The sequence below is a fragment of the Elaeis guineensis genome, chromosome 2 (assembly GCF_000442705.2).
Source record: "Elaeis guineensis isolate ETL-2024a chromosome 2, EG11, whole genome shotgun sequence".
Taxonomy (NCBI): domain Eukaryota; kingdom Viridiplantae; phylum Streptophyta; class Magnoliopsida; order Arecales; family Arecaceae; genus Elaeis; species Elaeis guineensis.
In genome coordinates this window covers 95,412,848-95,425,056 of record NC_025994.2, presented here as the reverse complement: position 1 = coordinate 95,425,056, position 12,209 = coordinate 95,412,848, and the positions used below count along the sequence as shown (strand labels likewise).

General features: G+C 34.1%; 1 protein-coding gene across 4 annotated transcripts in view; it reads left to right on the top strand.

Moving 5' to 3' along the window:
- The window catches only part of LOC105052612 (uncharacterized), a 32,004-nt gene extending 20,736 nt beyond the window's left edge, over positions 1 to 11,268 (top strand). For 2 of the 4 annotated variants that reach the window (XM_073252278.1, XM_019846169.2), the window contains exons 14-19: positions 52 to 296; positions 445 to 573; positions 4,058 to 4,247; positions 5,650 to 5,875; positions 10,672 to 10,827; positions 10,918 to 11,268. In XM_073252278.1, the coding sequence (XP_073108379.1) occupies positions 52 to 296; positions 445 to 573; positions 4,058 to 4,247; positions 5,650 to 5,875; positions 10,672 to 10,827; positions 10,918 to 11,011 (1,040 nt within the window). In that variant the 3' untranslated portion in view covers positions 11,012 to 11,268. Of the gene's footprint in view, positions 1 to 51; positions 297 to 444; positions 574 to 4,057; positions 4,248 to 5,049; positions 5,114 to 5,649; positions 5,876 to 10,671; positions 10,828 to 10,917 lie in introns of those variants that run through there. The other 2 variants (XR_012138789.1, XM_073252277.1) reach the window with 2 other exon arrangements.
- Positions 11,269 to 12,209: the final 941 nt, after the last annotated feature.

Sequence of the window (12,209 nt, the reverse complement as noted above, 5' to 3'; positions counted from 1 at the left end):
ATGTAAACTGCTTCCATTAAATCCAAATGCTAATAGTTGTAGCCCATGCAGGTGCTTCTTACCTTCGATCTGGCAGGATGCGTTGTGGATTTTACGGCAAAAGCAATGCCATTCCAGGGAAGAATCTTGAGCTGGAGATAGTAATACAGTCAATTTTAAAATTGCAAAGATGGTGGAAGCACGTTTTATTTCACAAATCCCAAACAAAGTCTGCTATCTTCATTCAATCTTTTATCCGTGGGCAGGGTGCTAGAAGGGCTGCTCATAAACTGCAGCACAGCATTTGCATGATTCAGGTAGGTCAAAATTTGTTCTCTAATATTTATTTCGCTTTCACTTGTTTTTTATTGTGTTAAATTTGATTACTATCTGTTTTTAATAGTATAAGAAACAATTCATGTCTATGGTATTCAATTTATATCTATTGTATAACTCAAACTTCAGAGGTGGTGGAGAAATATTCTATTTATTAGATCAAGGAAAAGTTCAGTGGTTATTATTCAAGCTTATGTTCGTGGTTGGATTGCCCGACGAGCAACAAGTCAACATAAGCATCGCATTATTGTAATCCAAGTATGTATCATTTTTAATACTTGCTGTTCCTTTTTTGATGAAGTATCACAACATATCTGTTTTGTATTTATGGATTCTTAGAAATGGGTTTTGGGTTGAATGAAACATCAGATTATGTTGAGAGCAATAGCTTGATGTAAGATTTTCATGAGAAGAATAAGTTAATATAAAAACATGTAATCCAATTAGAACCTAAGAACCTGTTTCAGATCATAGATTGAGAGTTTGTTAAGCAAGAATTTTTTCCCCCTTGTGACTGATGTGTACTTCTAAAACATCACAAAGGGACAAGATTGTGATGGACCGATAAAGAGATAATGGAGAGGAGGGGAGTAGGGAGGTCAGAGAGGAGGGGAAGAGAGTAGGAAGTGGAGTGGACAATGGCCAGAGTGAGTTGTGGATATGGAGGGGAGGAAGAGAAGATGGAAGAGGAGGTTGTCAAAGGTGGGAAGCAAAGGAGGTAGAGGCTATGGAGGAGGCAATGTGAATGTGGAACTGTGGACAAGGAGAGAAGGCAGGGGCAGAGGGGTTCAGGAAAACAGTAAGCGAAAAAGTAACCTGAATTGGCTAAGGCTTCAGGAAAAAGGTAAGCAAAAAGAAAAAACCTTGATCATTACTGCGATGCCCTTGTTGCTGTATGCAGTTCTTTGTCAACTAGCTGCCATCCCTCATGGATGGTCACTTTTGAAGGTTCGCAGCCACAAGTCTCCTCTCCTTCTCAGTGCTACCTAACCTGCCTTGCCTGCACAGAAGTAGTTCATCAAAGGCTGGGTTGCATATGACAGCATCTAGGCTTATTTGAGCCATCTAGGCACCGTACATGCAGTGCATATGGTAGATAATTCTGTAGGTGGTTAAGCTAGGAGCTATCTTGATGGGTTATAGTTTGTTTGGAACAATGATTGGGGATGATAAAAGTTGCACTTTTTCAGTACAAAGTTGTTAAACTTGTGGTTTTGGCATGCCCAACAAAATGAAAGGAATCCTTGATATTGTGGCTCACTTTTATATGAAATAATTTAAAAACAATAGGCTGGATCGAAGACCAAAAATGATATGAGCTGAACTGTGGGATTTCTGGTGGTAGCATAGGATATGCTTCTAACATAATGAATGGGAAAAATGGTTACAAAGAGTGATTTGTTTGTTGAATATAACTGCAAGTATGGTTGAAACTTGGAACTTCAAAACCAAAAGTATTGTTTTTTGCCCTCAAAACTGGTTTTGCCCTCAAAACTGGTTTGAAACTGAAAATGGTTTTAAAATTTTTGTTAAATCTTACTTGCTGAAGCATATAAAGTGTATATCCATGAAGTTCATATTACCTTGGTTGCTTATTCATTTGTTTGATTTCTAGAAACCCTTTATTTAACATCCACTCAGGCTGTGCGAGTTTTGAGAAACTTGAAGCTTTTGGATGTTAGTTGAAAGCAATTCAAGGAAAAGGCATATAGTTCACAGTTTGCAAAGATTTTTTTTTCTTTTTCCCGATAAATTTTTGTTGGAAAGAGAAGAGTGATTTTAGTAGTAGATTGAGGATCCTGAAAGTGACTTATTAGATAAGTTATAAATTGTGAGATTTGAGCTCAAGTTTTGGTGAAGTCGGTTAATTGGAAAAGATGTTGGAAAATTAAAGCTCTTAGAGAGATCCAATTTTTGAGCTGTTGGATTGTGAGAAGCTAAACAATCAAAAAAGAAAAAGAACAATCAGATTTTTCCTTTTTAGAATGTTTTTCTTTCCTTTTCTTTTCAAAGATTTCCAAACAGCTAAAGAATCTTGGAGCCCGTTTTGCATCACTTTCAATTCAGTTTTTGTTTTCAAAAACACAGAAAGATGGCAAAATTTGTGTTTGGTAACCCAGTTACCATTTCAGTTTTTTGAAAACCCTTTCTTAGTTTTTAGAAATTGTACAAACAAAAAAAATCAGGTTCGCATTTTTTTTTTTTTTGAAAACCAAGACCACCTATGACCACCACCACTACATCAATTCCCCTTGACACTGCCACCCTGAGCAGTCCTGCCGGTTGCTGGCACCATTGATGCCACTGGCCCTTGTAGGGTGCTGGCACCATCGTCGGCCACTGCTGTGAATTGCTTGTTGCCATAGTTGCCATCACCATTGCAACTGCTGCCAAATACAACTAAGTGACAACCAAACAAGTTTTGGCTTTTGTTTTCAAGAAAAAAAAAGGATGCTGGTTTTAGTTTTCATGAAAACTGAAAACAAAAAACTGGAAGTGATGCTGAATGCAACCAAGGTTTTAGGTCTGGAAGCTTGTGAAGTTTTGATAGTTTTTTCTTATCTCTGTTATAACAGATTTTGTAGATCAATCACCTTTGTACTCGAATCTTTTCACACAGAAAACTTTTAATTCTAATAGAAGTCTTGCAATATTCATGATAATATGGTTTTACTATTTTTTTTCTTCTTCTTTCTAAACATGATTACAGCTCATATATCACTACATCATATTTCTGTTTATGTTTGGATTGGAACAATTAACTTTAAAAGGATATTGAATCATGTATTCTAACATTTTCTTTTCAGTTCTTAATATTTTAGATTTCTTAATGGTTCCAATGTAATAGAACTAAATGCATACATGCTAAGATTGATATGTGGTGATATGATATCATACATATTTTCTTGTTTTAGGTATCCTTATCATCTATTGTTTCTGATATTCTGCATTTTCTGATTTTGTTAGATTTTGTTTTACCACAGTTCAGAATGAATTTCTCAAGATTGCTGAAGCTACAACATCAAAGCTTAATCTGCTTGGCTGAAACCATTATCAAGTTTGATTTTTTTTTTTTTTACCTTGCAAAAAGGATCTGTTTGGCTTTGAAATGTCTATTCTGTCTTTAGTCTGGAATGGGCCTATTTTGGTCCAAATTGAATTTTGATACCCCAGTTACTCAACATTTTGCTAAAATGCATTGATGTTCACTTATACTGATTTTGCATCCTACTGCTTCCACCCAGATGCAACAATTTTGGTCTTGCCATATTTTGCTTGATTTGGTCCATCATCCATTTATTGCTTTATTCAGTAATTCTACAATCCTAGGTTGTGTTGTAAGATTTCATATATCATAAACATTGTCCACCGTTGTCTCAAATCGGTTCATGTAAGATATCTTGCCTTATTATCAGGTTCGCATGGCTGGTAAAAGTGATGCAGAATGTGGTCTTTTTGGGTGCATACTGGGTATTCAGTCAACAAAACATAATCCGTGGACTTTCATCCGAAATAAAATAAAAAAATTGACCTTTTGGCAATTGTGTTTGATATTTAAGATTTTGAGTTATAAATGCATAATATAAATTGTTTGAGACATTTGAACATCTCCTATTGGCCTTAGTAGCTCTCTCACTTGAGTGGTTACTGAACTCTGGTCTCATATTGCCTTTTTATTTTAATTCTGAACTCCTCATATATGGACTTCTTGTGCTGGTGTTTGGTTATCTCTTGCTTACAGTCCTATTGGAAAGGTTACCTAGCACGGAAAAATTCAAGGCAACAAATAGCAGAGCTGCGATGCAGGCTAAAAAAATCTGCTGCAAATGTGGATAATGATATGCGACTAATTAACAGACTAGTTGCTGCACTTTCAGAACTTCTTGATTGTAGAAGTGTTAGTAACATTCGACATACTTGTGCTATGCTGAGTAAGCTTTCTTTCACCTCATCAATATTCTGGGTCATTGCATCATCATCTTTAGCAAATTTATCCTATTGGAGGAAAAATAATCATGGCATTTAGCTTCCAAAATATTTCATCATGCTTGCGTAACCTATTGTAATTGATATGTTTCTTGCAATTAAGATCTCTACATTTGTTGTCTTTCATGTCATTATACTATGTTAGATCATCATATGTCATTTTTTGTCCTTGAAATTTTGTATACATTTCTTTAGATAATGCTACTTCACTGCTTAGAGTATAAGCCATCTTGCTCAAATGGGATGTAGGTAGGGGGAAGTGGGCAAGTGTGGTTATACTTCGGTGGGAGAAGGGGAAACGTAATGAGGATACACAACAGGGACATGTTTGAGTATATGGGAACCACAAGGAAACCACAGGGAAACTTACTGCAGGGCTTCCAGTTGGTTTCTTCTTCATCCTCCCTTTTCTTCTATCTTTTTGATTAAAAAACCATGAAAGTTTTGTATTCACTCCCTGTCATATTTCCAACAAGTTTCTGTGTCTTCAAGAAACCACATCAAATTCATTCTCAAGATGTTTTTCTCAGAGTTCTAACTCGAGTGTGAAAACTTTTTTCTTATTATTATCATATAAACATTATGAATATTCCAGTCTACCCACCTTATTAACATCTGTTGTGTTTTATACATTTGGTAAAGCTATTAATCTTCTTGTCAATTGTTTATACATGTTGGAAGTGCCAAAGTTACGGCGAAACTGCAAGGATCATGTTCTAACAGCATGCTTTGTTTGAGACTGAGTAGGTTGATGTGTTGTTGCTTGGTACCTGTCCCCTCCGGTAGGTGGGACCCTATCGACTCCTGCAGGGTATCTTTCGATATGTTTATACTATTCTGGAGAAAATACTATGTGTTGAGCCTATTGGCTTTTTTTATGTCTAGATAAGGTGTGGTTATAAGTTATTGCTTTGGTAGTGGTATTACATAAACCAATTCTGGTTGTTGCCTTTAGAAGAACTTACCACATGCTATATGCCTGGCTTCTCCAAGCTTTTTCTCCAAGTATCCATTTTTTCAAATGGTATGTACTATATAGACTGTAGATTATTCTCTTTTTAAGAAACTAAAATGCATTTGCCCAGTTTGAAATAACATTTCTTGCTAGTTTGGGCCAGCATCATGTGTCTGGGTAGTGCCCATGCGCTTTGGGCATCTAAATGAGATCCAGTACAAGTCTCTCTCTTGAGTACAAATATGTATTTCCTTTTTTTTTTTTTTGAAAAGTAATATTATAAATACATGGTATATACAGTGAACATATTATTCTGTCGTATCATTGTATTGAGAATTGTCCATTGCTTTAGAAAACTGAGGATCTAAATTTTTCATAATGTGTTAATGCAGATATGGCTACAGAGCTTTCAAAGAAATGTTGTGAAACAGTGGTGTCTGCTGGTGCAGTTAACATTTTACTAAAGCAAATCCACTCTCTCAATCGTGGGGTCCCTGATCAGGAAGTCTTGAAGCACATACTTTGTACTCTGAGAAATATCATTCGTTATCCACAACTGCTACATATGTTGATCAATACTCCTCAATCAGTGGAAATAATCTTCCAGGAGTTGCTAAGGTTTGTTCACCTTGTAGTGAATTTATATAAAAATGTTTCACAAACTACTCTTGAAAACTAGGTCTAATTGCAAAAGTAGTAGTACTCTGAGTATATAGATATTGCTAGGTATAGCGAATTAGATGGTTAAATCCAAATGAGTTTACCAAACTAAGAGTTGAGTAAAATCCCTTCAATGCACTGTGAATGATGTTGATGTTCTGAATTTTTCTGCTGTCCATATGTCTATGTAAAGCCACTAAAGCATATTCTTGGATTCCTCTCGACCTCAGCTTTTCACTCCTTTTCCTTCTCTTTGCCTCTTCATCATTTTATCTATTCCTGCTTCAGTCCTATTATCTGATTTCTGCTCAGCCCTACAATTTCATCATAATCTGTGCCATTCGACCTAGGCCTCCATGTAACAAATTTAAAAATGTTAAATTCCAAATTTGCCCTTGGAACTATTTGTAGTCACTTGACCAGAGAAGGTATTTATTGGATGGAAAAACATCAGCCACTACGGAATGGTATTTAGCATCAAATAACAGTGAGATGGTTGGAACAGAATCAATCCATGGTGTTAGTCTTTTTGGAAACAAGGTCTCAATAGTAGTGTTATTTCATTCCACCACTGATAATGTTGTTGATCATATGATGGTTATAACAACTGAAATTTTCCTACTACATGATATCAAATGTTTACTATTAAAATAATAACAATTATAACAATATTATAATAAAAAATAAGTGCTATTCTCCCAATCACTATTCATTTTATAATATTGTGATTAAAGTATTTTTCTTTTTCTGACTTTACAATCTCTTTTGGGGGGATTATTGATGCAAAAATTTGAATTGTAAGAACTATGATTTTTTTTCCAGTATTTTATATCTATGCCATTTACTAAATGAGAGAATAATATGCTATTTTATATTCCATCTGCCAAATTTTATGACAAGAATTCCCTTGACTCATCTCTGTCCAAATATTCATGAAAAAATATCTAAGAAGTCAAATACATAATCCTCGTATGCTCTGTTTATTTCTGCGTATCTCTCTCTAATCCACACAGTTTCTCGTGTCAAATGGAGTCTATTTAAAAGATCTCTACTCATTTCTTATCCGCATCCCTAACCAACTAGACTCTTTTCAAATTTGCAAGACATAAAAACATCAATACTCTCTTTGTAATCCTCATAGTTTAATCTCTCATATCCTCTAGTCCTCTAAACTGTTTTTCTTTATTTTTTAATGTGCATTGCGTGTGTCTAATTGCTAGTATAACATAGTGAAGGGAGTCCAAAACCATTATAATTAAACTTTGAGTTTAAAAATTCTACATGGTCAAGATCTCTACCGAATAATTATGAGTTACCAATCTAGTATGGTGCATAACATGGTGTCATATCAATGGCCCAAGCTCCCATGGTTACGACCAACTGGAGAACCAAAACTTCTATTGGGATGATTGCATACTGAAGATCCAATGTTAGAGTGGTGCCATAGGCCTATAATTTGTTTGAATTTTTATCATTATTACTTCAACAATATATTATAAGGGAGCAATCAACTTGAGCGTTGGTTACCATACATCCATGGTTTAAATTAATAGCCATTATAATCATATTGGGCTCTCTCTAATAATTAGGGCTGCAAATGGGTCATGTCAAACTATGGGATGCTTGACCTCGACCTGACTTAGTTTCATGTTTAGGTCTTGATTTTGGGCTCAAATCCAATCCATTGGTTGATTGGATTGGGTCAGGTCGGGCCAATGGAAAAGATTTTAGGCCAATAGATCAATGATGTCGGGTTGGGTCAAGTATGACCTAGACCTAACCCGAGATGTCTAGGTACAGGTTTGAACCGAGTTGGGTTGGCTCTATAGTTTTGGTCAAGCATTTGATTATTATTTATAACTAAAACATAAAAATTGATAATTAAATATAAACTTTGAAATAAACTATAAAACCATTTTAAATATGAATTTCTATTCAAAAGCTTTTTTAATTTGTCCAAGAATGTGATCACTCTAAGATACAAGTTTGCAAACTACGAATTAAAAAATAAATTTTTATATGCTTGAGAATGTTGTCGATTGGAATCTAGCTAAACAAGCAATGAATGTTTAAATGTAATTAAGTGAAAATAGGTAAGAGAAGATGAGCTTATTAAGATGAATGAAGAGGGATTAGTTTGAATAAGGTTCATTCAATGAATGGAAAAGACACTAGGGTGAAGAAAATGGGATTTTATATAATTTGAGTTTTTGGGTCGGATTGAATCTGGTTGGGTTGGACCAATCTATTTTTTGTTGATCAAATTAAACTTAGTTATTATATCGGTAGGGCAGGCCAGATCAAGTCATAAAAAACAACCCAAAATCTAGACCAACCCAATACAAGTTTGCAAGCTACAATTTTTTTTAAAAAAACAAATATTTATATACATAAGAATATTACAAATAATAATCCACCAAAACAAACAATGAATATTTAAATATAATTATGTGGAAATAGATGAGAGGAGGTGGGATTGTTGAGATGAACAAATAGGGATTAGTCTAAGTAAGGTTCCTTTAATGAATTAAAAAGATACCAGGGTGAAGAAAATGGTGTTATATATAATTTGGATTTTTGGGTCGTGTTTGATCCAATTGGGTCGGGTTGGTTCCAGTCATAAAAAATGATTCCAATTTATTGGACCCTAACCCAACCCATGGGTCTCGAAAAATGTTTTAGGTCGGGTGTAATCTGGCTGAGTCATTGGTCAACCTAACCCATTTGCAGCTTTGCTAATGATAGAGAAAAGGATAATAGTTATTATAATAGGTTATTTACTATATAATAATATTTCAAGATCCAATATTATTACTTTTTTTGTAGAAAAGGTCTGTAGCACAAGAAATAATAGTGTTTTTATAGCAGTGATTTGGACAATATTGGTTCATTATAACATTGTTTGATTGTTGTTGTAAAATTTATTAGTCTATATATAATTAAGAAGTATGCATCACAAGGGATGGGGCAACTAATGTTTGGTCTGTTATGGTTTTGATGGGGATCCGCTATAATAGAATGAGGTAGTTACTGAGACCACCATGATTGATGGAAAGAGCAATTGTGCAGAGATCGCTTAAGTTATCAATCGCAATGTAACCCTTTGCCCAAACATCGATTTCTATGGTTAGATTTCCTATGATATTACTAGCATCCAAGTACATGGTGATTGATCAGGAATAAGTTTTTGTTGTTAGGAAGTATGGGGGACTTTTGTGCTTGATAGGTGACAAAATTGATTGTTGAGTAATTTAAATTAATTTTGGTATAAATCATATTATTATGTTGCTTTCCTCAAATTTGTAACTTGTTTGCATTGATAGACATGTAATGAGTAATGTCTTTAAAAAATTGTAAAAAGTTCATGTTATAAAGATTTACTCGTATGATATGTCTAACTAATTCTGTGACCATAATGTTGTTGGTTAATCACGTGACAATTGAAATACGAAAGATTCTAAAAGAATCTTTGATTGTGATGGTAACTGATAGATGATTTGCTTATGCTCAGACTTCATTATGATATAATCAGGAGGTGAAGTTAATGGTTGCTTTCCAATAAAAGTCACTTTAAAAGTGTGATAGGATATTCAATTATTCAAAGGCATTGTATTTGTGCAGGCCTCGAATTCAAGTAATATTCCATTACAATCAACCCCCACCAAAATCATTATCGATCATTATAATGGTTATAATGGCTATTATTTGCCATGTAAGATGTGATTTCAAATTTGCTGGCATTATATTGGAAAATATCTAAAAATATAGCACTGTTATTTTCCAACTCATTATCCACTTCAAAAAAATTATTATTTTTAGGTGGTGCAAACTTCTTTATAGAGAAAATTAGTTAAAATTTTTATTTTAAATTTTATATTTTATTTAGAGAAGCAGTACAAATGTAAATAATGCCAATTATTTGTGTTATAGTGGGCTATTATAATACAAGATAACCATTCTCCAATATTGCATATATAACATAATAGATGTCAAAATTGTTACACCTTGTATTTCAAAATTGGTGTGGGTTCTTAGTGATAATGCTATATTGAAAATGGACTTTGATTTAAGAAAATTTGATCTTATTATATTTATAGATAACACATAACATGAGAGAGATCGCCATTTCTGCATTCAGTTGATTGTATGAAAGGATTTTTTTTTTTTTTTTTAGAAGGAAAATTATGAAAGGAAGTACGGAACGTTGAGCTTGATATTTGTTTGCTACTAGTTTAGTGGTTTTTCCCTCTTTCACTTGCCTTAAGAAAATATCGAAATGAAAAAAGGGGTTGTTAAACGATTTATTGCTTTTTGTGTGTAAAAATAAAACTACTGTTATCTTACATAATTTGTTTGGTTTTTCAAAAAAATCAATGGTTTGTTTAGTTATTATTAGATTGTTTTTTTGCTTGACAAATATTAACATATAGATGAATGATTTCTTATTTGTTTTGAACTCAGTACGAATTGTACATTGATTCATTACACAATAAGTTTCCTCATATTGCATACTAATTTAGTAGTATGGTTGATCTATTGTTGCATAGTTGACCGACCAACATTTTCAAATATGTACACAGTTCATCTTTTTTTTTTTTTTTTTTTTTTTTGTCATATAAATTATTCTGGTTCCTATATGTACTCTTCACATTGGGTTCAGATTCCTATGCAGCATGGCTTTGTTAGCCACTAGTAAATAAATTGTCACTATTGCTTTTGCAATCTTATAACTACTACTTTATCAATTGTCTCAGGAACAAAAGTGAAGGGTTTTTTATTGCAGCTGAGCTTCTGAAGAAAATGTGTTCAACACAAGAAGGCCTTGATGCAGTTCACAATTTGCAGGGTCATCTAAGGAGATTAAACTTTCTTGCTCAGGATCTTGGAAGGAAGACTGAGCTTCAGAAGAGGTGACACAACATGCAATCTTTTCATTCTATCTTGAGCATATAAGATGTACTCAATATGTTGATATTGTCCTTGCTGCTCCATTCATATAGGAATGCTCGTCTGGGTGCTGAAAGGGACATTACCATGCGAAGGTTCAGAGAAATTGTCAACCTATTGCTCTTAGTCGCAGATGATGATCGGTGACAAAATTTGAGGCTCTTTAATTGCCTTTTTGTGGGGATTCCGATGTCCTGATTAATTTCAGGCTTCTAAATGCTGTACATGAACAGCCATGTACATGATAAATGGTACTAACCTCAAGTGCCAAAGTCCAAACCATGTAGTACACTAAGCTATTGGTATCTGTATATGGTGTTGATGCTTAAAAATGAAGCATTTCATATTATCATTGATAAGCCATTATTGGTTGGATTATGATTTATAGTACACTTGATCGAAAAGCAGACTAGTCAATATGATTATTTGACTCCAGCAGTCTTTTAAAATCTTTGACATGACTCGAGTTTATAGAAGTTGGGCCAAAACAACGTCGTCACCAAGCTTGTGGTAAGCCATGTTGGTTTTGTAAGTTCCGTCAGTGGGTTGACAATTTGTTTGTTGAGATCTGGAGCACCTCAGGTATCGTCTCCCTGTTTAACATAAAGTCCTCCATCTCATGTCAATCTGTAGAGCTCTTTTGAGGGTGACAACATGTTTGGCTAATCTTGTACCGCACGCACTAGGTCGCCAAGCAACGAGTGTTGCTCTTACAGAGTAATATAAATCTTACATGCCTGCGATTTATTTTGTGAATTCATTATAGCCTTTGATCATTCGTGTGCGTACGGTTTTTTTGAGTCACCAAGCTATTGATCACTGGCGTGGAGAGTTGTCATCAACGGATGCTACTTACATACCGTTAAAATGTGGCCCGCTTCCAAATGATTTCTTGTATGATTCTGCTGACACGATTATTCAGTTTTCTAAATGAAATAACAAGTTGTAAGTTTACCAAAAAAAAAAAAACAAATTATAAGCAGTGTCACCGCCTCAGACATGCGCAAACGCATGCCCGCTACTTTTCCTTTACATGTGTTCTCATGTTCATTTCTACCGAAAAGCTCTTCTTATGCTGCAATTTGTGATAATAATGACTTTCCATCATCTTCGAAATCACCACAGGAATTTGTAATACAATTTCTTGATTATGGAATGAGAACTCCTAATTAAGGTTAAAAAATCAGATGATTTAAAATTTATACTTTCAAATTTAGATTTCTTTCTTTGATATATTTCCTTCTCCCTGTTTTTGAATCTTCCTTGATAAATGAACTCTCTTAAAATCCAAAAATTTTAATTCCAAAAGAAGGATAAATTATGATTTCAAAACTGGAAAAAACGC